This window comes from Condylura cristata, unplaced genomic scaffold, assembly GCF_000260355.1.
Source record: "Condylura cristata isolate star-nosed mole 26May11 unplaced genomic scaffold, ConCri1.0 scaffold00032, whole genome shotgun sequence".
Classification (NCBI taxonomy): domain Eukaryota; kingdom Metazoa; phylum Chordata; class Mammalia; order Eulipotyphla; family Talpidae; genus Condylura; species Condylura cristata.
The window spans coordinates 3,411,745-3,434,270 of NW_004567133.1; the positions used below are offsets into that span (position 1 = coordinate 3,411,745).

At 41.4% G+C, this 22,526-nt stretch overlaps 2 protein-coding genes across 3 annotated transcripts in view; both read right to left on the reverse strand.

The window, feature by feature from the left end:
* CCZ1 (CCZ1 vacuolar protein trafficking and biogenesis associated homolog (S. cerevisiae)) overlaps nucleotides 1-12,171 on the reverse strand; it is a 17,212-nt gene extending 5,041 nt beyond the window's left edge. The window contains exons 1-11 of one of the 2 annotated variants that reach the window (XM_012731989.1): nucleotides 11,971-12,057; nucleotides 11,653-11,768; nucleotides 10,913-11,010; nucleotides 10,722-10,815; nucleotides 10,331-10,408; nucleotides 9,934-9,981; nucleotides 9,286-9,369; nucleotides 7,428-7,603; nucleotides 4,701-4,782; nucleotides 2,609-2,670; nucleotides 2,244-2,355 (exon numbers count right to left, since the gene is read on the reverse strand). In XM_012731989.1, the coding sequence (XP_012587443.1) occupies nucleotides 2,244-2,355; nucleotides 2,609-2,670; nucleotides 4,701-4,782; nucleotides 7,428-7,603; nucleotides 9,286-9,369; nucleotides 9,934-9,981; nucleotides 10,331-10,408; nucleotides 10,722-10,815; nucleotides 10,913-11,010; nucleotides 11,653-11,685 (867 nt within the window). In that variant the 5' untranslated portion in view covers nucleotides 11,686-11,768; nucleotides 11,971-12,057. Of the gene's footprint in view, nucleotides 1-2,243; nucleotides 2,356-2,608; nucleotides 2,671-4,700; nucleotides 4,783-7,427; nucleotides 7,604-9,285; nucleotides 9,370-9,933; nucleotides 9,982-10,330; nucleotides 10,409-10,721; nucleotides 10,816-10,912; nucleotides 11,011-11,652; nucleotides 11,769-11,970 lie in introns of both variants that reach the window. The other variant, XM_004691936.2, reaches the window with a different exon arrangement.
* Nucleotides 12,172-19,170: 6,999 nt separating this feature from the next.
* Nucleotides 19,171-22,038, reverse strand: OCM2 (oncomodulin 2). Its single transcript, XM_004691937.1, has 4 exons — nucleotides 21,963-22,038; nucleotides 21,230-21,362; nucleotides 20,703-20,812; nucleotides 19,171-19,278 (listed from the first exon to the last, which is right to left on the reverse strand). The coding sequence occupies exons 1-4, from the start codon at nucleotides 22,021-22,023 to the stop codon at nucleotides 19,253-19,255; spliced, it is 330 nt and encodes a 109-aa protein (XP_004691994.1). The 5' UTR covers nucleotides 22,024-22,038; the 3' UTR covers nucleotides 19,171-19,252.
* Nucleotides 22,039-22,526: the final 488 nt, after the last annotated feature.

Below are 22,526 nucleotides of genomic sequence, written 5' to 3' on the forward strand. Positions count from 1 at the left end.
GTGCCCTTATGAAGCATCCGTGGTTTGTAGCAGACCTTAAAGCCAAGTCTTCCTTTTACTGTTCTCACAGAGAATGCTATTTTAGATTCCAGGTTGTTCTTTCTTGGTTTCCTCACTTACTCTACAGAGGTACAATTTTATAAAACATTTGAAGAAAGAAGGCCCTGGTAAACTTTTGAGATTTTTCATGTTTAATGTATTCATCTCACCTATGATGGATAGTTTGATTTGACAAGGAATTCTATGCAGAAGTTCATTTTCTCTTAGAAATTTAGACGTTTTTCTCCTCTGCCACCTGACATCTAGCGTTGGCATGGAAACTACAGATGCCAGTTTCGTGTTTGTTCTTTCGCAGGTGACCTGATTTGCCTCTGGAAACATTTAGAACTGTTTCTTTATGTTTCTGAAACTGTTCATTGTGGGTCTTTCTATTTCCTGTGCCAGATGCCCAGCGTGCCCTTTCAGTGTGGGAATGTGTTCCCCCGTCAGCTCGATGCATTCTTATGATGCTAGTTTCCTCATTTCATTTCCTCTATTAATTAAGAGGTTGAAATTCCTCAACCTCTCGTCTTCCTCCTCTATTACGATCTCTTGACATACTGTCTTACGTTCTGGGACAGGAAGCTGTCTTGAGCTCTGCTAATGAATTTCCTACATCACATTTTCAGGGGAAGAGATGGGAGGGGGTTACTGCTTAATGGGTTCAGATATTCTAGGATAAAGAAAAGTTTTAGAGCTAGATAGTGGTGATAGGTTGCACAACATTGTGAATGCACATACTGCCACTTAGAAATAAAGTGGCAAATTTAATATTTACTGTTATAAATTTTACCACAACAAACAATATTTAAAAAATTATATTTTCAATTAACTTAAGTTTAATATAAATTGGACTCTTACATCATCCTGTTTTGCCTTTATAGACCCAAGTTCTCTCATCTTTGTGGACAGGACACTAAATTTTAAGTTTTTTTCAGTTCCCAGAATCATTTTTGTGTTTCTCAAGACCAACAGTTTTGTGTTCCTGATGGTACTAGAGTGGAGGATCCGAGAGGCTGGTCAGGAGGGAGGCTCCACCCCACGTGCAGGCACAAGCCACGGCAGAGCGAGCTGGGTGCCGGCCACGCTATGTCTCTCCACAGTGTGTGTTTAAAAGCCCCTCATCTGCCGGTGGGCTTGTAAAGAAGGGGAGAGAGGGAAGGCCAACTGGTTTTTAATCTCCTTCCCAAGCCAGATTCCCATCTTGCTACCTCAGATGACTGCCGAAGATGGGAGCTTCTCAGGGCTTCTCGCTCAGGGTACTATGCTCCACACTCATGCTCTAGGTAGACACGTCCTCCACTCCCCTTTGTCAGGCATCACTCATCCATCTCCTTCCTGTCCTCAAGGAAGTGACAGCATTCTCTCCTCCAATGTTCACCTCTTTCAATGCTCCTATGGTATCACTTCAACCTTCGTGAATTCAGGCTCAGAACATAATTCTAACGTAATCATATTGTGAAGCAGGAAAAAGATAAAACACATATCCTGGCTTCTTTCTTGAACACTATACTACTTTTAAAGAAATCAACCTAACAAACACATCCTTATAAGATGTTTTTGACAACCTGACAGACGTGAGACAGTCCTGACAGACCCTTAAATCGGAGAGAAAGAAGGATGCATGGAATTATAGGCAGGCCATTTCCAGGAGGAAAGTAGCGAGGAGCAACACCGACCTTTGACAGTCAAGCGATTGTGAGTCACAGCCCTACAGTTATTCCTTCATGAATAACGAAACTTTAAAAGGAGCCAAAAATAAAATTACTTTCCAGTACAGCACCCATGATGAATTTTACAACAATTAGAACTTCCAACATCTGTTCTGAGAAACATTTCAAAGGTTCCCATGTGCAAGGATACTCTTGTACACAGGCAGGAAAGATCTACTTTGGTATTAAAATGGAATACTGGGCCCTCCCTGGTGGCACAGCGGGTTAAAGCACAGCACTGAGAATCTAAAGCCGCTTCCGCATGAGTTCGATCCCCGCCTGCCCCGGAGGTGACCACATAGCGTGGCAGACCTCTCCTGACCCGCCCGCTGCTCCCCTCAGCAATGTACTTCCTCGATCTGCCTGTTCTGCTCCCCACTCTGTCTCTGGTGAATCCTCTTACCCTTCGCATCTCTGGCCTGTACCCCAGTTCTATATGAATAAATAAATCTTTAAAAAAAAAATGGAATACTGGAGGGGGAAAATTGTTACCTTATAAACAATTAAATGGAGTGCTTCGTAGGTATCATCTGTATTCACAAAAATTTTGGGGAATCTGCATTTTGCTTCCGGATCATTAAGGTTCAAAGGTCCAGTAAGAAATCTTAAAAGCAAGCACAGAGATAACTTAATTCAGTTAGGGAATATGGACACAAGAGTACATTTCTACCTAACAGATACCTATTTTTTTGAAGTTAGACACTATTTTGAAAAACAAATGATAACTTTAGTTCACTGAAGAACGAGAATTTGTTTTGTTGATTGTTACCAATAAAACAGCACAATGGAAACTGATTTTATCTTGGCAAAAGTAATAATACAACTCAATACTGTATATCAAAGAACAGAAGTCCTACCTTCCATAGTGTTGGAGATTTCCTGGCATTTCTGCCCTTATTGGAGAATCCCTTCCTGCCAACTGTAAACAAATTTAATGTTGAGAAATGACATATTAGATTTTCTACTTTAAAAGTTGGGAAAAACAGCACTCTTATTTATGGGATGGTACTGTGCCATTTTTTTTCTTAAATCGATTAAACTTTATTTTCTGCCATTGTTGTTCTTTTTTGTACAATATTTGACCATATCCCTCAAGCATAATCCCTATAAACTCCTACCACCACATCACCTGTGAGCCATCACCACAGTTCCTCTCCTGTTTTGACCCCTCTCCCTCTCCCACCCCTGATGGACCCTATGGTGAGCTTGCACATTTTTTCTTTTTTCTGACCCTTTGGTTTCCCTGTATTACTCCTGTAAGTTTTCCTTTTGCCACTGCCTGATTTCACTGTGCACAACCCCTCCAGCTCCATCAGTGCTGCTGTAAATGGCGTGAGCTTATCTTTTCTGACTGCAGAGTAATATTCTACTGTGTAAATATACACATCTTCTTGATCCACTCATATGTTTTGGGCATGGAGGTTGTTTCCATATCTTGGCTATTGTAAGTAGTGCTGCAGTAAACACGGGAGAGCAGGTTTCCTTTAAAATTAGTTTGTGTGTCCTGTGGGCAGATTTCTAGGAGTGGAACTGCCGGGTCAAATAGCAGGTCAATTTTTAATAATCTGAGGGTCTTCCACACAGCTTTCCATAGTGGTTGGGCCAGTCTGTATTCCCACCACCAGGATAAGAGAGTTCCTTTTCCCCCAGATCCTCACCAGCATTTACTGCTGTCAATTTTTAAAATATGGTACATGCTATTTTTTTCTATCAATTTGGTGAGGAGAACCTCATACCCCAAAATGAAGGGAGACTATAGAGGCACATAAAAAACTGATTTGAACTAGAATATATCGTAACTCCACCTTATCCTAAATTTCACATATGGATTTAATTGCTTTTACAGGAATAACTCAAATCTCCCATGTAGTACTAGGCAATGCGTAAAGGACTTAATTTCATCTCATGTCACCCCTTTGGGAATAAAGCACCAGAGAGCACTGAATAAAGCACTAACAGAAGTTTCTATGGTGGCAGTGTCTCAAGTGGACAACCTCCTGCAGTGATCCTAGAAGGGGCTTCTGTAATCTGAGCTGTGGTGTCCAGCCAACCCTGAGGTCAAGTCCTGACTCTGCCACACACAGCTGGGTGACCCTGGTGAGTCATTTGAGCTCCCTAAGCCTGAGTATCCTATCTGGAAGATGGAGATACAGCACCCAACTTGTAGGACTAGGACTGCTTGTAGGTCATGAAGCAGTTCATGTTTGCTGGGCAGTTGGGACAGTGTCTGGCACATGGGCCATTGTCTAGAAATGCTAGTCACTAATTCAAGCTGCCCACAAACCAAAAGGAACAGGTCCTTCTTAGAATTTTGCTTTCAACTTCTTATCAGAGATTTTCCCTGCTGTTTCAAGGCCTTACAAGAGGGAGGGAGGGAAGGTGAGAGACAAAGCACCTGTACCCAAGCTAACATGGCTTTGTGGACAGTGAATTAATTTTCACTTCCAACCTAATGAAAACTAAGAGGTTATTCTGGGGAGAGCACTGAGGTAGTTACAGTTCTCTGCAGAAAACCAGAAATTAAATAACAAAGTGGTAAAGCTAGGCAGGCAATATAACAGCTAGTCAAAATTAAATCTCATGTTTATTGATGAAAAGACTACATAGGAAATTAAACCAATGCTTAGTTTCAGAGCTCCCTGGCACTTTCAAAGTTCCCCAAACTCTACCTAAAAATCCAGTTTTTCTGCTATTCAATGAAATTCCTCTTAAAAACATTCTTTTGCTACTGCAACTAAACATACCAAAATGAAAAGAGGATACACGTTTTTGCTAAGTCATACACAAATATCATGAAATATTCCAACAGTAAAACTCTAGTAAGAACTCCTCATACACCACGTCACCCATCCTTCTCCTCCTCCCCCCTCACCTGCAAATGGGTGTCTGTATATGTTACAGACAGACACAAGTACACAGAGCGAGAGACAGGTTAGGACCCAGCCATACCTCAGGTTCAATGTGTCTTGGGAACAGAGATGTGGTGAGGTATTTGTACAGAATTCTCATGTCATCTTGTTCTAATCCACTCCTGAAACATCACAAAAGCACTGTGTTAAAAGTTAGGATTGGTCTTCTGTCTTTCTACTGCTCTGAGATAAAGTTCTTTTCTTCTTTTACATTAGACCAAGAAGCCCTTTCCTTGACTGGCTGGTCCTTGAGTTGGGCACTTGAACTTGACTGTAACGTGCCATATGGCATTTTACATGCCATTTTACAAGTAAGTCACAGGTTTATGTCTCTGGAAGAGTTAATTCCATGTGGTGTCCTCTAGGCAGCATGGAGAAACAATGCTGCATTTCAGGCAGCAGCCATCTCTCTGCTTCCTGTCACATTTGTTTGGCCAATATTTCTAGTATCTCAGAAAATATTAATACACTGACAGGATGTGATCCTGCTATGTCTCAGAAATGTATGTAGATTTTAATTCTAAGGATTTCAGCAAAGGCTAAGAGAAGGAAGAGAAAAAAACTTTCAGGCAAATCATTTAATCTGAAGCGAGGCAAGAAAAAAAGTGCTGAGAAATTGGCAGGCATCAGATTCCATTTGAAATTGGCTTTTTAAGTAGGGATGAAAATAGATGATGAGTCTATATCTAGGTTTTTCCTAGTCAAGATAATTTTTAAAAATCCTGTGAGGAAACATAGCTGTACATAAATCTACCCTCTACGTCATATACCAGAGGCTTGTTCTTCTATTCCCAGAAAAGTTTTACGGTTGAAAGAGTCTGGCCTGTCTTGGCAAATACACTCAACTTCCCTAGACTTCCGCAATTCCGTTTCACCTTTTCTTCTTCCTGTAATAAAACTTTACTTTAAAGGCTCACTTTTCTTGTCCACAACTCAAACAAAAATGGAGCCTTACACCCTTCACAGGTTTGTTTTACTTTCTACTAAGAAGAAAGCAGTTTTGGATCCCAAGTTAAGATCAGTAGAGAAGTGGTTGAGAACTTTTAGCGCTTATTCTATGACAATGCCAAGGCCCAAGCATCATGCAGCTAAGTAGGCAGATGGAATTTCTGAATAAAACACCTGAAGAAAAATCAATGGAGCAGCTACTGGGCATATGTGATGCCTGGACACTCAACATGTAGCTAGTTGAAATGAGTGTAAAAAAAAAAAAAGAGTGTAAAATACACAGTGGATTTTAAAGAGTTATCATCACGAAAAGAGGTACAGATACTCTCAAATCTCATGAATACAATTACTTAAGAGGATTAAAAAAAACAAATGAGCTTTTGTTCAGTTTATGTTTTAACTGATTCACGTGTACACCAAAGACTGATTTTTCTGTGTTTTACTTCAACACTCACTGGACTTTTGTTGTTTTGCTTTAGGCCCATCTCAACTACTCTGAGCCAGTGTGACTCCGACCACGTAATCCACACACCGCTGTGGTCCGGGACACTGCATTTCACTCCTGGAAGCCAACTTACTTCATTTTAGAACTTTCAGCAAAAAGAAAGTAAGAGGGCTAAGAAAATAAGACCATGCAATGCAGAATCCTTTACATTAGGCTCACTTGAGTCTACAACACTGAGTATGTTACTGTCAAGGGTTGACAGTAATAATCTAGCAAGATCAAAGAGTATGGCCAACTTTGAGCAATATAAGAAATATCTACGGCAATTACTCATAAAAGTGAATTGAAAACCAGATCATTCACTAAAAAGAAAACTCTCCCAAAAAAAGTAGGCCAAAAGAAAGTGAACTGATGTTCTCTAAGAGTAGTGAATGGCAAGGTTATTACAAAAACCAAACCCATCAAATGCAGTCAACGTAGTCCACACAGAACTATGTGAGATTTTCTCCTAATTGTTTGCTTTGAGTTCACACTCAATGTGCACTTAGTATAAACAATGTGCAGGTTCTGGTCATGTGCTGGGAATCATTCAGACTATTCCAATGTAGTGACAGAAGTAAACATAAACATGTTAGCTTTGAAACAAGAAATAGCCTCTGAAAATGCGTTATTTTCTTGAAGCTTATGGTCATGAAGGCATGGGATCAACCTTTCCCAGTCAGCAGGTTAAGGTAGAACCACAGAGCAGCTCAGTACTGTCACCAGAGCTGTGTGCCTTTCAATTCTAGGGGGTGTCATTTATAACTAGATCTAGGGGGTGTCATTCTTTGTCACTGATAAAGAGCCAAGAGGATCCCCGGGACTGGAGCAACAGTAACCTGGTGAACCCAACCCTTTTAGTCACTGTGGCTCCAGGCTTCCCATCATGAGCTGCTCAGCTCACGGGGAACCCTCTTGCTCCACGTCTATACCCTCTCACTCTTAAAGCTCACACCCAGATCAGGGCTTGTGTTGTATCAGACAGTTAGCACTTGATCTTTCTTTCCCTGACAGTGGCCTCCCCAAGGTCATGGACTGCTACTGGATTCTGGCCCACTCCCCTTTATCTTCCGACCACCTCTTCTCTGTAGACCTGACAGTGTATGACTCCTTCAACCTTTCACAGCAGCATTAAGTTTCATCACACTATCTATCACACTGTGACTATCACAGAAAACAACTAGGACAGTTATTACAGCATAAATTTCCTGATAAACAAAGGAGATGTATGTAAAAAAGGAGATGTATTTTCATCTGGAAATCACTTTCACAGGAGAAAACAAATTCTGTATGAAAACCCATCAATTTGCTTAATAATCCTTAGAAGGTACCTACCAGATGAGTTGATCATTATATAGAAAGGCAGTATATTTGACTATACTCAAGCTTTCCTCCATTCTATTAATAAAGGACTGGATTTTCAAATAAGTCATTTTATCCAATGGGAAGAAACTGATTCCACCAAAAATGTCAAGCAGATCACAAGACTGCAAATGCAACGTTTGCAAATACTGTAGGAAAAAATAAGGCATAAACTTTACTAATAGTACAATGAATATTGTATTCTTTGACAAGTGAAAATAACTTATCTTACATTAAACTAACATGGTACAATTACAAGACCAAGTAGGTAAGTTTAAGGTAACTAAATCCAAAACCCATACCAATTTCAAAATATACAGTTCAATATAACTAGTTAATGTTTACTCAGAATTGTGTTTCCTCTATTTGAAGTACTCACTTTCTTATACTGTATTATTGCTTCTCAAATAATTATAGTTTAACATCATTAGGGATGTACACAATGATGGATGGATATAAGGAAATTACGTGAAAGGATGTGTAGTCAGGACAATAGCTGAACCCATCGACAGAATGCTGATGGGCAGAAGAGTGATGAGGAATCAGAAGACAGTATAAGAGTGAATAATTAACGGCATTAAAGTGAAGAAACAACAAAGAAAATTCATAAAAAACATGTAGAAGTGGCCCTCCCTGGTGGCGCAGTGGGTTAAAGCACAGCACTGAGAATCTAAAGCCATTTCCGCATGAGTTCGATTCCCGCCTGCCCCGGAGGTGACCACGTGGCATGGCAGACCTCTCCTGACCCGCCCGCTGCTCCCCTCAGCAGTGTACTTCGTCGATCCGCCTGTTCTGCTCCCCACTCTGTCTCTGGTGAAGCCTCTCACCCTCTGCATCTCTGGCCTGTACCCCAGTTCTGTATGAATAAATAAATAAATCTTTAAAAAAAAAAAAAACATTGTAGAAGAGCTTGTCAAAGGCAGTTTAGGAAGAAAACAAATTGATAATTATTCTTTTAAGATAAACTAAATTTGACCAGAAGAGGTAAAAAGTGCAAAATTCAATTTATAGTGAAAGAGAATGACAACTATTTGTAAACATTATTTATTTATTGGGAGAAATCAACTTGTAACTACGAATGATAAAGTCAGTGTCAAGCCAAAACCTTTTATCTGAGTCAGAATAATCTGCTTGTTTAGTGAACAGAATTAATCCATAAAACCGTGCAACTCCAGTAAGAGTTTAAATTCTAATAACCAATTAATTTACCATACAGTAAGGCTGCTTTTGAGTAAGTCCACTTAACAGACACACAGACAGGATGATGTCTCTGAGGTGTGTTAAGGGGTTGTGCACATCTTTGAGGCATTTTAAGGGGCTGTGCACAAGTAGCAGGATGCTCTGGTCCTACCCACAAGGTGACAAGAGGCCTCAAGAGTGTCAGTCTAATGACCTGCCTCAAGGTCTGATTTTGCCACATATACCTTAGGCTCTTTGCTCTTTCTTTCTTTTTTAAAACATTTATTTATTATTTATGCATATAGATTGGGGTTCAGACCAGAGATACTGTGACATGGGGTGAGAGGATACCAGAGACAGAGTGGGGAGCAGAAAAGGCAGACTGACAAAACATGCTGCTGAGAGGAGCAGCAGGCGAGACAGGAGGTCTCCTGCACCATGTGGGTCACCTCCAGGGCCAGGGATCGAACCTGCACTGAAGCGGCTGAGTCTAGCTTGCAGTGCTGTGTCCTAACCCGTTACGCCACCAGGGAGGGCCCCTCTTTGCCACTTTCAATTTCTTTGTTTCTTGCACAGGAGAAGTGACCTTGCTGCGACACTTCTTTAAAGGTCTGCTTGAACACGATGAATAAGTAAAATTCCAAATACTTACTCGATGAAAGAATTTCTCTAATCTCTCTTTTAGAAGCTTGACACCTCCATCTTCCATGGCTTTCAGAAATGTACCATTAAAAAGCTAGTGGTGTAAAAAATTTTTATAAGGTCAATTTCCTAGTCCATGTAACAGTATCAAAAGTTCTTTTTAGATTAATTAATTCACTTTATGTAATCCTCTAGTTCCTTTAAATATAGAAAATGTTTAATAAGAAAGCCTGAGTTATAAAGTAAATAACAAAAAAATAAACTTAAGTGATGTTGCCACTTTTATAAAACCACCAAACTGTCTTGGGCATGCTTTTTTACTTTTAAACCTCCATACACATCTAAGTTTCAGGTCATGCAATATAGTCAGAATTTTTAAATCACGCAAATATCACAGTATATACATTCTTCCAGAGGATGAGCTCTCTTGTTCATCAACGGTGATATATTCCTAGAATAAGGCCAGGAACTGATACTAAGTGAATGCACTGAGGTATGCACAAACCTCAGTAATATTTCAAAGGCTCCATTATTTCCTCCTTTAAAGTAGATACATAGTCACCCCACAATCATTCCTAGAACTGCGAATTCTTTTTAAACTGCCTCTGTAAATAAAGGTAGCTGGTTACTCTCAATTCAGGAAGAATGTCATGCTTACCTTGTACATACTGTAGCACTGCTGTAGCACTGAACTGTAAACCTTGTCCTACAAACAACACACAGGTACCACACAGATTTCAATTCAAGAAAGAAAGTGTCCATTACATAGTAAAGATACAATGATTCTTGGTAGAGCAATATAATACTTATAAACTGGGCCCCACAACAGCTGAAAATAAGGGGTGTTGAAATTAAGGCTAGTTTTAGGAGGGCATTAAACAAATGGGTGAGACGCAGTACATATTTTAAGACTGTGCTAATGAAAACAACTGACATAGAATTCTGTTACTAACACCTGAAAATTTCTGCGAAGTAACCTAGTTTAAATCTGATCACCCCGTCTATTCAGTAATCATTTTTTCCCTAAAACGATGAAACAGGAAATGACATATTACCAACAACTCTTCCTCTTGGTATTCAACAATTGGTTTTCCATCTTTACTCTGCTTTTCAATTATAGGATTCCGAACAACCTACAAAGTTTGATAAACTGAAATTATACAATGAATCAATTTGTGTTTTTAATTTTCCCTTAATTAAAAAAAATTGAACATGTCAAAACACTGGAAACATAACTTTTTAAAATAGCCCCAAGAACAAATAAATAACTTTTTAAAATAGCCCCAAGAACAAATATACTGAACAGAAATTTGATTTCAAAATTGCAGCCAACTTCAATTTTACTTTGATGCAATGGTAGAGGGCTTTCCTAAGTTCTTAAGAATAATGATCACCCAAAAGTTTACTATACAGATTCAAAAAATGTACTGTGTTTTATATAAATACCATGACCATCCAGAAATTTTCTTCTGGTTCATTGAAGAACTGTCTATTCTTCTGTGTATGTAAAGATTTTGCAGGTTTTGATGGACTAAAGGTCCTAAAAAGGTTAAAAGAATACGTTTGGTGTCAACAATTCTACAGTATAAATTCTAAGAATTCACTGAGCTTCACAAAAGCACATTTAAAGGCTTTACCTTGTAAACTGTACAATAGCTTCACATAATCCAACATTTCTAATTTTTTCATTCTTTTCTACTTCATTTGGATGATAAAACAAAATTTTATTTTCCTCCTAAAGTATGAAGAAACAGAAGCACGTCAAAATAGCACTTTTTCACCTTAGCTGTTGAAAATTCTGTTTAGTGTTAACCTCCCACGTCATAAAACACGGGAAGGGCAAGGCCAAACAAAAGTCCTTTTTGGAAAGAATTATCATCATTGCGTAAATAACGCCCACCAGCTCGTTAAGGCAATCCTGAGCTTCACTAAGTCACATGTCATCTACACATGTCAACTAGACAAGTAGCACTAGACAAAAGAACATGCTCTGAAAACTCAATTTCTGTATTTCTCTTGTAAAAAACCAAACGCTTGTAAGAAACAAGCATGTGCACAAATGCAGAGACAAATCTCCCAGCAAGTTAAATCTATGAGGTTCAAAGGATTGACAGCCTTTATGATTTGCTGCCAACAAAACATAGCTCCCGACATCTAAGGAAGTCATCGTCCCCATCGAAATACAAACAATCCCTCCTCCCCCGAGTTAATTAATTCGTAAAAAGTCATTCCGAGGCTTTTCCAATCTCGTATAATATAATTTTTGGCTACAGTCCTCCACTCTTGTTCCACTCTTCTACTCGGAAACTTCCAGTAACAAAGACACAAGCTTAACTGTAATGACCCAGAATGGATGCAAAGAGAAAAGATACTCAACCTGTGTGGAGGGATTAACCTGCCGAACCTTCATTCAACACACAGGCACTGATCCAGGACCTGAAACAGGCCTGCGCTGCCCGGCCCCCGCCGTATCCCCGGGCCCGGGGTGCACACCTGGCACAAAGCAGTCGGTAAGTGCCGCTTCGGGAGGGCGTAGTGACAGGTGCTGCCCAGCGGTGGGCGGGCCAGGGCCTCCTCCCGGGCGCACCCCGCGACTCCCCGGGCCGGACGCCGGCCGATCCCCACCTACCCCCGCCCCGGCCTTCAAGCCCTCCTCGGCCGCCCGCAGCAGCCCGCGCGGCCCCGCTCCGCTTACCTCTCCCTCGCGCGGCCCGAAACGCGGATTGTAGATGAAGAAGCTCAGCAGCGCCGGCGGGAACTGCTTCTCCTGGGCCGCCCAGGCCCCGGCCCCGGCCGCCGCCGCCGCCATCCCGGCCCGGCCCCCGTCTCGGGAGCCTCCCTCCGCAACCGGGAGACAACCGCAGCTAGGAAACCGCTCTTCCGCTTCGCCGGCCCTCGCCCCGGAAGCGCTCTCCGCGGTCCGGAAGAGGAGTCGGGGCCCAGCGTAGCCTTCCGCCTCTCCCGGGCGTCTTGGTTCCGGGCGTCTCTTATATAAATGAGAATTCACGTGAAGATGAAATCTGCTGCTCCCAGATTTCTGGCCTGGCTAACGGCAAGGGCTGTGTTTTTAAAAAATAACAAAACGGACTTCTATTTTTGGAGAAGGTGCAAATGAAGCCTCTGCACTGGAAGTAATGCGTTTAAGGGCGGCGTGCAGTCGGTCCCGCTGTTTGCCTGTTTTTTATCACCTATGAGGCCCCTTCACTTACTTATAGGGTTATAAAAATTCTAGTTGGCGAGACCCAAATGAATTTCTGGATCAAGCGCGACTGACTAGCGTTCGCGCCTTCCCTAGTTTCTCTGACTCTGGGGACAAAAAATTGCCATAAGTGAAGGCGCTGACCCTCAAGAGTGACCCGGTCTTGACACTCACCCCAATGTGGGCATTGCCCTTTCCGGCTATAGGATTCACCTGCTTTTGAGACCTGTAGATTTTGACATAGTTGGGACCGCTTATTTCCTTGAAGCATTTGTAATAGACCCATAGGTAAAACTCAAGATCTTGGTTTAAGTTCGTTTGGTCTGTTACTAATTAAATTTATAAACAAGACCTCTTATGCAGTCTGGCAAATGGGCTCCACGTTTAGGGAAGCAATGCCTTGAATATGGATATGAGACAGATCTGGATACTTACCCTAACTCTTAACACTTTCTAGCTTTGAGGCCTTTGAGCAATTACAAAGCTTTCCTCATGACTCTAGGTCTTTCTTGTAAAGTGACTATCACTAGTAGATGCTTTCCTTGTAAGAATTTCACTTTTTTTTAAGAATTAAATGGGACTATGATACAGATTCCCCATCACTTATTATTCAACAAATTATTATCATTACTTGCTTTTGGAAGGTTCCCCCAACTAGCTTGATCTAGATTATAACATTCTTTCATTAGAAAGACATGTTTTTATATGATTATTACAAAGCTTTTACATTTTAAAATGACAGGTTTATTAGGAAAAGGAGAAAAAAAAGAGGCACCTGGATTGTCACAGGTATGCAGAGTTGCCAATTTCCAAAAAGTTGTAAGATAGAACCCCTTCTCACTCTTTATTCTTCCAATGCTATGAATAGATCTAATATGTAAAAATAGATCTAATATGTAAAAAAAACTACTATAGTTGAATGAGAGTACAAGTGGTAGGAATGAGGTTCAAGAATAACTTCCTCACATTTTCCCAGGAGCTAGCTCCCAACCCCATCTTCCTATGGGGTCTTAAAGCACCTACGTAGACCCTGGGACTCCAGAGAGCATAGTTTGGAAACAGGTTAAAGAACACTTTCCTCTGTCTCTGAGCAAATGCTTCTGGAAGAGAATGAGACAGCCCTGGGCTGTCAGAATTTTGGTTCTCACTTTGCCATATACTGATTATATGACCTTTAATCACATAACTTTTTTTTAACCTCGATTTCCTCCTCTGTAAAATGAGGGTAATACCAGCTCAGGGTTACACCAACTACTACATTAGATGACACAAACAAAAACATTTCGTGAAGTACAAAGTACTCTATAGTGCCCTGAGATAATACTTTATAGTATTAGTCAAGCTTTCTTCTCAGCACACCTATACTTCTTTGTGTACTTTGCCTCCTCTATCCCTGACCATTGCATTAATTACCACAGGAGAGAGATGACACAAAACAACGAACCTAGATAGAATGAAATACACTGCTGCAGGGAGCAGCAGGCGGGTCAAGAGAGGTCTGCTGTGCCACTCGGGTCACCTCCCTGGCTGGGGATGGAACTTGCGCTGCAGTGGCTGCGGCTAGCGTCACAGTGCTGTGCTTTAACCTGTTGCACCACCAGGGAGGACCACACAATAGACTTTTAACCTGCTTTATTGTCAGAAACAACAGACCCATGAGTCAACTGTCTGATCTTTTCTTTGTTGCTTTGGTGTCCAGAGACTCCGTTATTCCTGAGGTATGTCTTCTCCCCTGCAGTTAAAATTGCCCTTGATCTCCAACTCTGATCACCTGCGAGGGATCCTCCAAAACGTGATTCTTTTTATTAATAAATGAAAAATCTGGAGCAAATTGTGTAAATCAGAATCCAGTAGGAGAACCAGACCACTAGAAAAATTGTATATATAGCTATAGATGTATACACACACAGACACACACACATAAAGTACATACATATTATACATAATGTACTTTTTAGATGTGAATTGCTGCTATTATGTAATGATATCATCATGTCATATGCACTTCTGTAGTATATGTGTCTGTGTCTATTACAGGAATTATGTGTTTGTGCAAACTGACTAAAGGCAGACAAGGCTGTTGCTTTCATCTGATGCTGGAGTTTGACATCTACAGAGAGGCAGGCATGAGAGAAGATGGATACACAGAGAGTGAGTGAAGACAAGCTGGAACCCACGGGGACACACCAGGGCTCATGTCAGTCTCTCACTGCCCCAACTCTGATGATAAAAAGGTGCTTTAGGAAAAGCTGGGATCCTTGGTTACAGAAGGAAACAGACCCCTGGAACTAGGACTGGAAGGATGATCCTGCACCAGGGGGAGGAGGGGAGAGCCAGAGAGGAAAGTGCACCCTACGCTGCTTTCTGCAGCATAAACACTGTGCTTACTGTTAGTTCTTGAGTCTCACCCTTCAGAGGGCACACTGCCCATGGGTCCACCCCAGCCCACAGCCTAAACAAGCTGACATCTTGCCACATTACCACAGCAAGATCTGATAAGGGAGTTGGTAGGCGTGCAGGTGTTTGTTAGCTGAGTCTCTGTATATTCCCATCTCTGTGTTTGAAATTCTTTATAATTTAAAAATAGCTAAAGGCGTGAAGCCATTTACATTCATTGTAGAACCCAAAGAAAGTAAAGTCAAAATCTGCTCCCCACCCCAAAAAGTTGAGTTTTTGAAACCAATTAAGACATTATGTAAATGATCAGTCTTTCCAGTGAATAAATTAACAGGCCAGGTGGAAATGATCCTCGTGATTCCAATTTCATCTGTCTTCTTAAGTGTTTGCAAAGTAATGCCATACCTTAACATTAGCAGAAGAGATAGAAGATAGGTTTTTGCTTGAAATTGGATTCCTGAGTACTCATTACATAAAATTAAACTGCAGTAGTTTCACAGAATGAACTATGTAGCCTGAAAACTTGAACAGACAAGTAATTCACATCTTCACTGTCTTGTTTACTTTGCCTTTTGAGCTGGGATGAAGAACTCTGAAAGCCTATACATTTAAAATGATATATAAAGGTTTTATAATGTGCAGAAGTTGAAGCAAAATGCTAATTTTTGGAAATATTTTAACCATTCCTATTAGTCTCAGCAATTGAACTTCATGAAGCTGACTTTGAGATCACATTCCATTATGCTATAAAGTAGTCCACCAATTATAAGCCAAAATTACAAGTAAAAATAGCCCTATTTTATAAGCAATTAGGGAAAATAACCAAGTTTTGCAGCTCTGTAATCTCTGATGCAATGTAGGTTCTCCATTCAAAGCCAAAATATTTCACTCCACTTTGAGAACCTGCTGTCCTGATACAGGTTGGTGATCACTTGCAAATCAGGTAAGAATAAAGTTGTTCATTTGCTTATCTTCCCTTGTCTGGATTGTTTTAATTTCATTTAGGGTTTTTCCAGTTTTGATGGACTCTAGATATGTTTAATTTTTTTTTAAAGATTTATTTATTTATGCATATAGAACTAGGGAACAGTCCAGAGAGGCAGGGGCAGTGAGAGGATTCACCAGAGATAGAGCAGAGAGCAGAACAGGCGGACTGACCAAGTACACTGCTGAGGGGAGCAGCAGGAGGGCTAGGCGAGGTCTGCGGCACATGTGGGTCACCTCCCACGTGGGACCAAACTCATACTAAAGTGGCCGCAGCTTCTTAGTGCTGTGCTTTAACCCACTGCACCACCAGGGGGAGCCTTAATTTTTAATTTTCTCTTGATACTTGATACACAAATAAATCCCCAAACAAATGAGTGAGTTTTGAAAACAGAATAGTATGTGGTGTATTCATTCAAGTGTGGAACACATCCTTGGTAATAAGACCTTTTTTTTTAAATTAGAATTTATTAGTATGTTGGCTTATGGTAATATCTGGGTAAATTCTACATCTCTGATTTTCATTTCTCTAGTTACTATGCTGTTTTTTTAAAAGGCCCCCTCTCATCACATGGTGATACTCCCAGCTGGAGTTGACATATTGCTTTATATCCCTTACTATTTGCTCTGTGGAGCACATGTTGACCAGGACTCATTGGACGATGAATTGTTTTGTATGAAACTTATATAATGACTAAACTTGAGTAATTTAAAAAATAACATTCAATAATGCTTAACAGAAAAGATTTGGAAGTTCTCATTTTACTACAGAACTTGATATTAGAAAAAGTGCTAAGTATCAAATGTGTTCAAATTCTGACATTGTTAACTACATCCAGGGATGGGATGAAACCCCTGACCCAAAATCCAAGCAGCATGATTAATAATTGGGATCACTACAGGCAATATTACTGTGTTTCTTTTAAGCATACCACTTTTGGGACATGTTTTGAGTGTTAAATACAGACAGATAAATCCTTTTAATCCTTTTGATCTATTGACAGAGATTTGGAAATGAGGGTCCTAACACTTGGCTGGAGGAATGAAAAGGTCATGTTTGAAGCAGACAAAAGAATTGAAATTGCACTTAGGAAATCCTTGAATCAACAAAATTCGTGCAAACTGATGATCATTTTATCTGTAAAAATTTGTGGTGATTTATCCTTTTGTATATACATTTGTCCTCTAAGCAATTTCCATAGTAAAGATTGTCAGTAGGGCCCAATGATACAGTGACCCTTGGGTGCTCCATAGAGCCCCTCCAGTTCTTATGTCTACACAGATGTTCTCCTGAGGCAGAAAAGAAATAAGATAAATGCATAGTTTTTAACTAAGCATGAGATTGCCTTGGCTGCTCCAACGGGTGGTGGATTTTTCATTAAGGAAGTGCTCATAGCCATTCTTTTCCTTATTTTATTTTTATTTTCAAGATTTATTTATTTATGTATACAGAATGGGGGTACAGGCCAGAGGTGCAGGGTGGTGAGAGGTTTCACCGGAGACAGAGTGGTGTGCAGCACAGGCCAATTGATAAAGTACATTGCTGAGGGGAGCAGTGGGCAGGTCAGGAGAGATCTGCTGGGCCATGTGGGCCACCTCCCTAGCCGGGAATCAAACTCATACTGAAGTGACTTTAGCTTTGTGGTGCTATGCCTTAACCCACTCCACCACCAGAGAGGGCCCATAGCCATTATTTTAAAAGTATCATTATTCACATTGTCTGAGCCCAAGGAGAAAGGGCTGTTGGGTCACTTTGAGTTATTCAGAGCACTCCTTTTAGAACTGAGGTTGGGATGAAGAGCCCTCTGCGGGGAAGGTCTGATACAGTCAAGTTAAATAATTGGGGGGTTGTGGGCTCAGACTGTGAAGCTGCCATACAGATTGTTCTAATAGTCGAGGCTCGCAGGTCCGTGTGGGCAAGAGCTTCCCCTTACTGTCTATATTTGAGGGCTTCCCCAATGTGTCTGGGAGGTGTCTTCACATACAAGGGGGAGCACTCGTGGGGAGGGGTCTGGCTACTTGCAGCAGGGACTGGAGGGAGGGGGGGACAGTTGGGGTTAGGAGGGGTGGTCATGAAATGAAAACTTCATTCTTTGACCCTCTTAAAGAATCTTCCTTTTCAAGCTGTATCTCCCCATTTTTATGCATTTGAAATGACCTTTATGGTTTTTGTCCCTCCAGATAACTCTCTGTAAAATCACATTAAACAATCTTCTTCAGTGGTCACACCTTTAAATATCTGATATTCTTTTAGTCTCATTATCAAGCAGAGATATTGAAAATTGCTTGTTTGTGCTAGTTCTGTTTTTTTTTTCTAACACATATTCAAATAAGTACAACATTCGAAAATTGCTGTAAGATGACCCCCAAAGAACAAGGTTTCAAAAGCCACTGAGCTATTGCCCAGGACATCCTGAGCACATCACTTGAAGTTGGATGTTGTAAAGAGTATAAGCTCTTAAACTCCAGGAAAATCCCCCTGTTCCTTCTTGGGATCCCTGACTCTCGAAGTCAGCCAGAGAATTGCTTGAACCTGGAAATCAGCCTAATGAGAATTTCCTGGCGTGAGCTTGCCCCACCTGATGAACACCCTGTAACAGGACTCCTGTGGCTCACCTTGAGTGTTCAGGCAATTCTTGGTGTAATTGGCTCAAGGTGGTATCAAATAAGAGCCAGGAAAATTGTGGGTGAGAGCGGGGAGGGGAGGCTGGAAGTGGCTGGGTAAGAGCAGGTGAGTCTCTGGTCCCTTGTTTGCTAAGAACAAGAATGTTGAAAATGAGTCTGTTTTTGCTGAAGGAAGCCTGGCCAGTTTCCTTAGCGACCTGGGAGTCTCTCGCCTTTCCCCTTGCATGGTTTCCTTTATGTAAATCCCTCTATAGCAATCTAATATCACTAGCAAAAACATAAGCATGAGTGACTGTGCTGGCTCAAATCTCTTCATATTCATTTCAGAAGTTTGCTAAGAAAGTCCTGGCATAACACCAGTGACTTATGCTTGTTCTGAGCTGTTTTCCCTCCCTGTTCGCTCCTGCTCCACCTAAGTGTGGTTTGCTTAGAAGTCTCTCCAACAGTCCTCAGTCCCCAAATTACTTTCCTCCTCCTACCTTGCTGAGAAAAAAGCACACCCACACATCAGTGGATGATGAGAAACATGTCTTTATTGGATGCTTTTTTACAGACATTGTCTGTTGAGGGCCTTACAGGAGTCATCAGGGCATTCCCACTCCCCAAAAAGTCAGGAATGACTGTCTTGCTACCTTACTACAAAAACAAGCAAGTGACAGAAGCATTTCAGGGGGGAAATAATAAATAAACTAGGGGGAAGACTTGGGGTTTCCCATTCCTGGGCTTTGGAGACCTTCCAGCTGGTTGTCTCTAGCTCCAAAGACTGGGGCTTTTAAGAATGCACCATTTCCTGGAATTCTAGAAGAGAGGAGGTGAGAACAGGGTCAGTGCGAAGGCACAGAACTTTATAGACATGTTAGGGCCACTGAGTTCTGAAGAGGAGAGGAAATGAAGCAAAGGGTCAAAGGGCAGGCCTGGCCCCTTGAGGGGCAACAGAAGGCAGGAAAATGTGAGCGTCAATGCCTGCCAGTGCAGGGGGTCCGTGATGGTCCAGCTTCCTGCACAGTCTAACTGACCAAACTGCCTTAGTGTTGCAATGTGCCCCTTATAGCCAAATCATTTTCCTCTGCCAAGGAGTGAACTCAGTGTGGCAGCTTAGCATGATATGGGATCATTCTGCTTTTTGGTCAATTTAGACAGACGTGTTTCTTTTTTATTTCTTATTCTGTAGTTATGTATTGCCTATTTAGGAAATGCTTAGTAGAGTGGGATTTTGAACTAACTTCTCAATTGAACTCTAATCCTACCTCAAAAAGGTTACATTACTAAAAGGCAATACTATTAATAATAACGATGATGATGATAATATGTGGCTATCAGTTGAAATAGAAAATGGGGGGGTTTCTTTATATTTATTGGTAAGTTTTGTCTCCTTAGAAGTATTTTATAACTGAGTTTAAACAAATCAATCTTCCCTTACTTAAACTTTTTCTGAACTAGCTAAAGAAATGGTATTAACTTCTGTGTAATAAGTTACGGTGATACCATTTTGAGTAAGTTTTTGAAATAAGGACCTAAAGTAGCAGTTTTTAATTCCAAATTAGTATACCACAGTACTCTGCATGGATTGGCAAGTGCAAAGTAGCTAAAAAGCATGCCAGCAACATGTTGAATATAATCCTAGAGCCTATAATTATGGTAGACTATAGGGCTCTCTACACAGAAGACTCCATAAACAGGTCAATTTATTTACTTGTTCTCTATCCACTATTATCCTCTTGGTGGACTAATTTCCAACAAAATGTACTTGTTTAAATCCTGAAGCTAAGAGGCTTTTCCTTTCAAGCATATATATAAGACATCCTCGAGAATGTCAACCATTCCCTTATTCAATATGGACTCAGATTCCACTGGTGGAAATTCCTTACATTAGTTTCAGGGTGTGCTAGGGTGTCCTGCAAATAATTGGCCGGGCAACTACTAATCTCCTAGTCAGCTACAGGGTATCCTCTAACTCACAGATAATGACCAGGAGGACCAGCCCCTATGATACTCCTACTGGCATCATCTTGTCTTTACACACATCATTTGTATCCGCTCTTTAATCCCAACTTACAGATGAAAGCACCAAGACTTATGATTTTGAGGAAGTCAAATGAATGGCTTTGTTAAGGCTAAAAAGGGGGTTTTAAGCCACATCAGTCTGATCTCAGCGCTCAAGCCCTCTGATGTTCCTTGACCCAAGCTGAAGTTGTTTGTGCAGTATACACATGTGAACATACCATCAGCCCCAATTTTCCCATCTCCATCGTTATCTGCCGCCGCCATCAAGGACTTGGTTTCTGATTCGGTCAGTTCTCTAGCACCACTCTCAAACTTCTGCAGGAAAAACCTATTGGAAAATAAAGATTGGGAGGAATGTTTAGAAGGACCAAGCATCTCTATACTAACCCCCCTCCTCTTTTATTTTTCTTAAACAAACCATCCATCCCCTCAGTCAAGTTCTCAGCGAGCAAAGATTTTCTCCATTAGAGACACATTAAAAACATTTGTTTTTAAGAGTTTTTAGTCAGAATTTCATCAGTAAGGAAAATCTTTGCCAAAAGAAAACCCTAAAAGTAATGAAATCTTGTACCTACAGTCTTTAAGCCCACATTTAATGTTCTTGGGGATAGCTGAGTTGGATTTCCCTTTCAGAGGCTCTGCTGGGTGACGAGCACCTAGGCTGACCATTGCAAGAAACTGAGCAAACTGGTCTCCCACGTACCCCGGCCCCACCCAGCAATGTCACATTTAGGACAAAACTTACTTGAGCTCTTCTTCATCCAGATATCCACTCTGGTCGTTGTCTATGAACCGAAAAACATCCTTCACCTGACTGGCTGACATCTTGGAGAGGCCTGATGTCTGGAAGAATTTTTGGGGTTCAAAAGTATCTGGGTCTAAAGAACAGAGAATGAGTTATTCTGATGCTCCTAGGGTCACATGTTGTTTTTGGGCCAAGATTGCTGAAAACACAGGCTAGCAGAAGTAATTTTCATAATCTCATTGAGCTCCTGAGATGGTCTATTCAAAAAAATTATAAAAGCAAAAATGGGCAAAGACAGTTGTGATTAGTCCAAGCTTTCAAGGCAGCCAAGCTGGCATGGTTCTGGGATTTCATCTCCGGCCCCTCTCTTGGTATCCCCTCCCCAAGGGGCTGTGGCCCTCACTGCTCTTCCCTCTTCTCTTTGGTGCCTCCCACTGCCCCATTTACTGGTGAGATTTGCAAGACGGCGTCACCAGTCTTACCGGAGAAAAGCGGTGGCCAGACCCAAGCTGACCACACGGTAGCCTCTGGCTTCTTTTTTTTCACTATTAGTCTGCTTCTTTCCCCTTACAGAAATGTAGCTGCATGCTCAGCTCTCCTACAACTTCAGCTGTTTAGTTAAGGACAGTTTTGTGCTCAGATTCCATGAATTTTCAGTAGTTCGCATTTTAATTTCCGTGGCTTTGCTGGACGTGCAAAGACATGTGGAAAACCGCTTCGCCCCTGTCCTTACCTTGGCACTCCTGCAGGGCAGCGGCGATGTCGTCGGCACTGAGCAGGTCCGTGATGCTCATGGTCCACCTGGTCACACATAACCGAGACACCGTGAACGCCGGCAGGAATATACACGCGCGGCACAGGATGGGCCCCAAGGCCCACGGAGACCGTGTCACTGTCTGCTAAGTGGTGGAGCAGAATAGCCACCTAAAAGCCAAATACTGCAAAGATCCCCAGACCTTAAGTCTCAGGGCCTCTCCTGAATATGCTCCAAAGATGGAGGGGGAAAGAAACAACCCAAAAAACGTAAAGAATGATTTGAACCTGTTGTCTTATTAAAAATATATGTATTTATACGATCACTCACATGGCGTCTGCACACCATTCAGATGTAAAACTGGTCACAGATGCATTTTGTATGAATACATTTCCACGCACCAGCTAGCCAAAGGCCGTGCTGCAGATTCCACGTGGGGAAAGATAGAGCCTGAACTGCTGACAGACCTTCCTGGAAGAGATGCTATTGCTCTTGAAGGGCAGGAATCAGAGAGAAGAGCCTTTTCATCAGAGATAAAAGTTC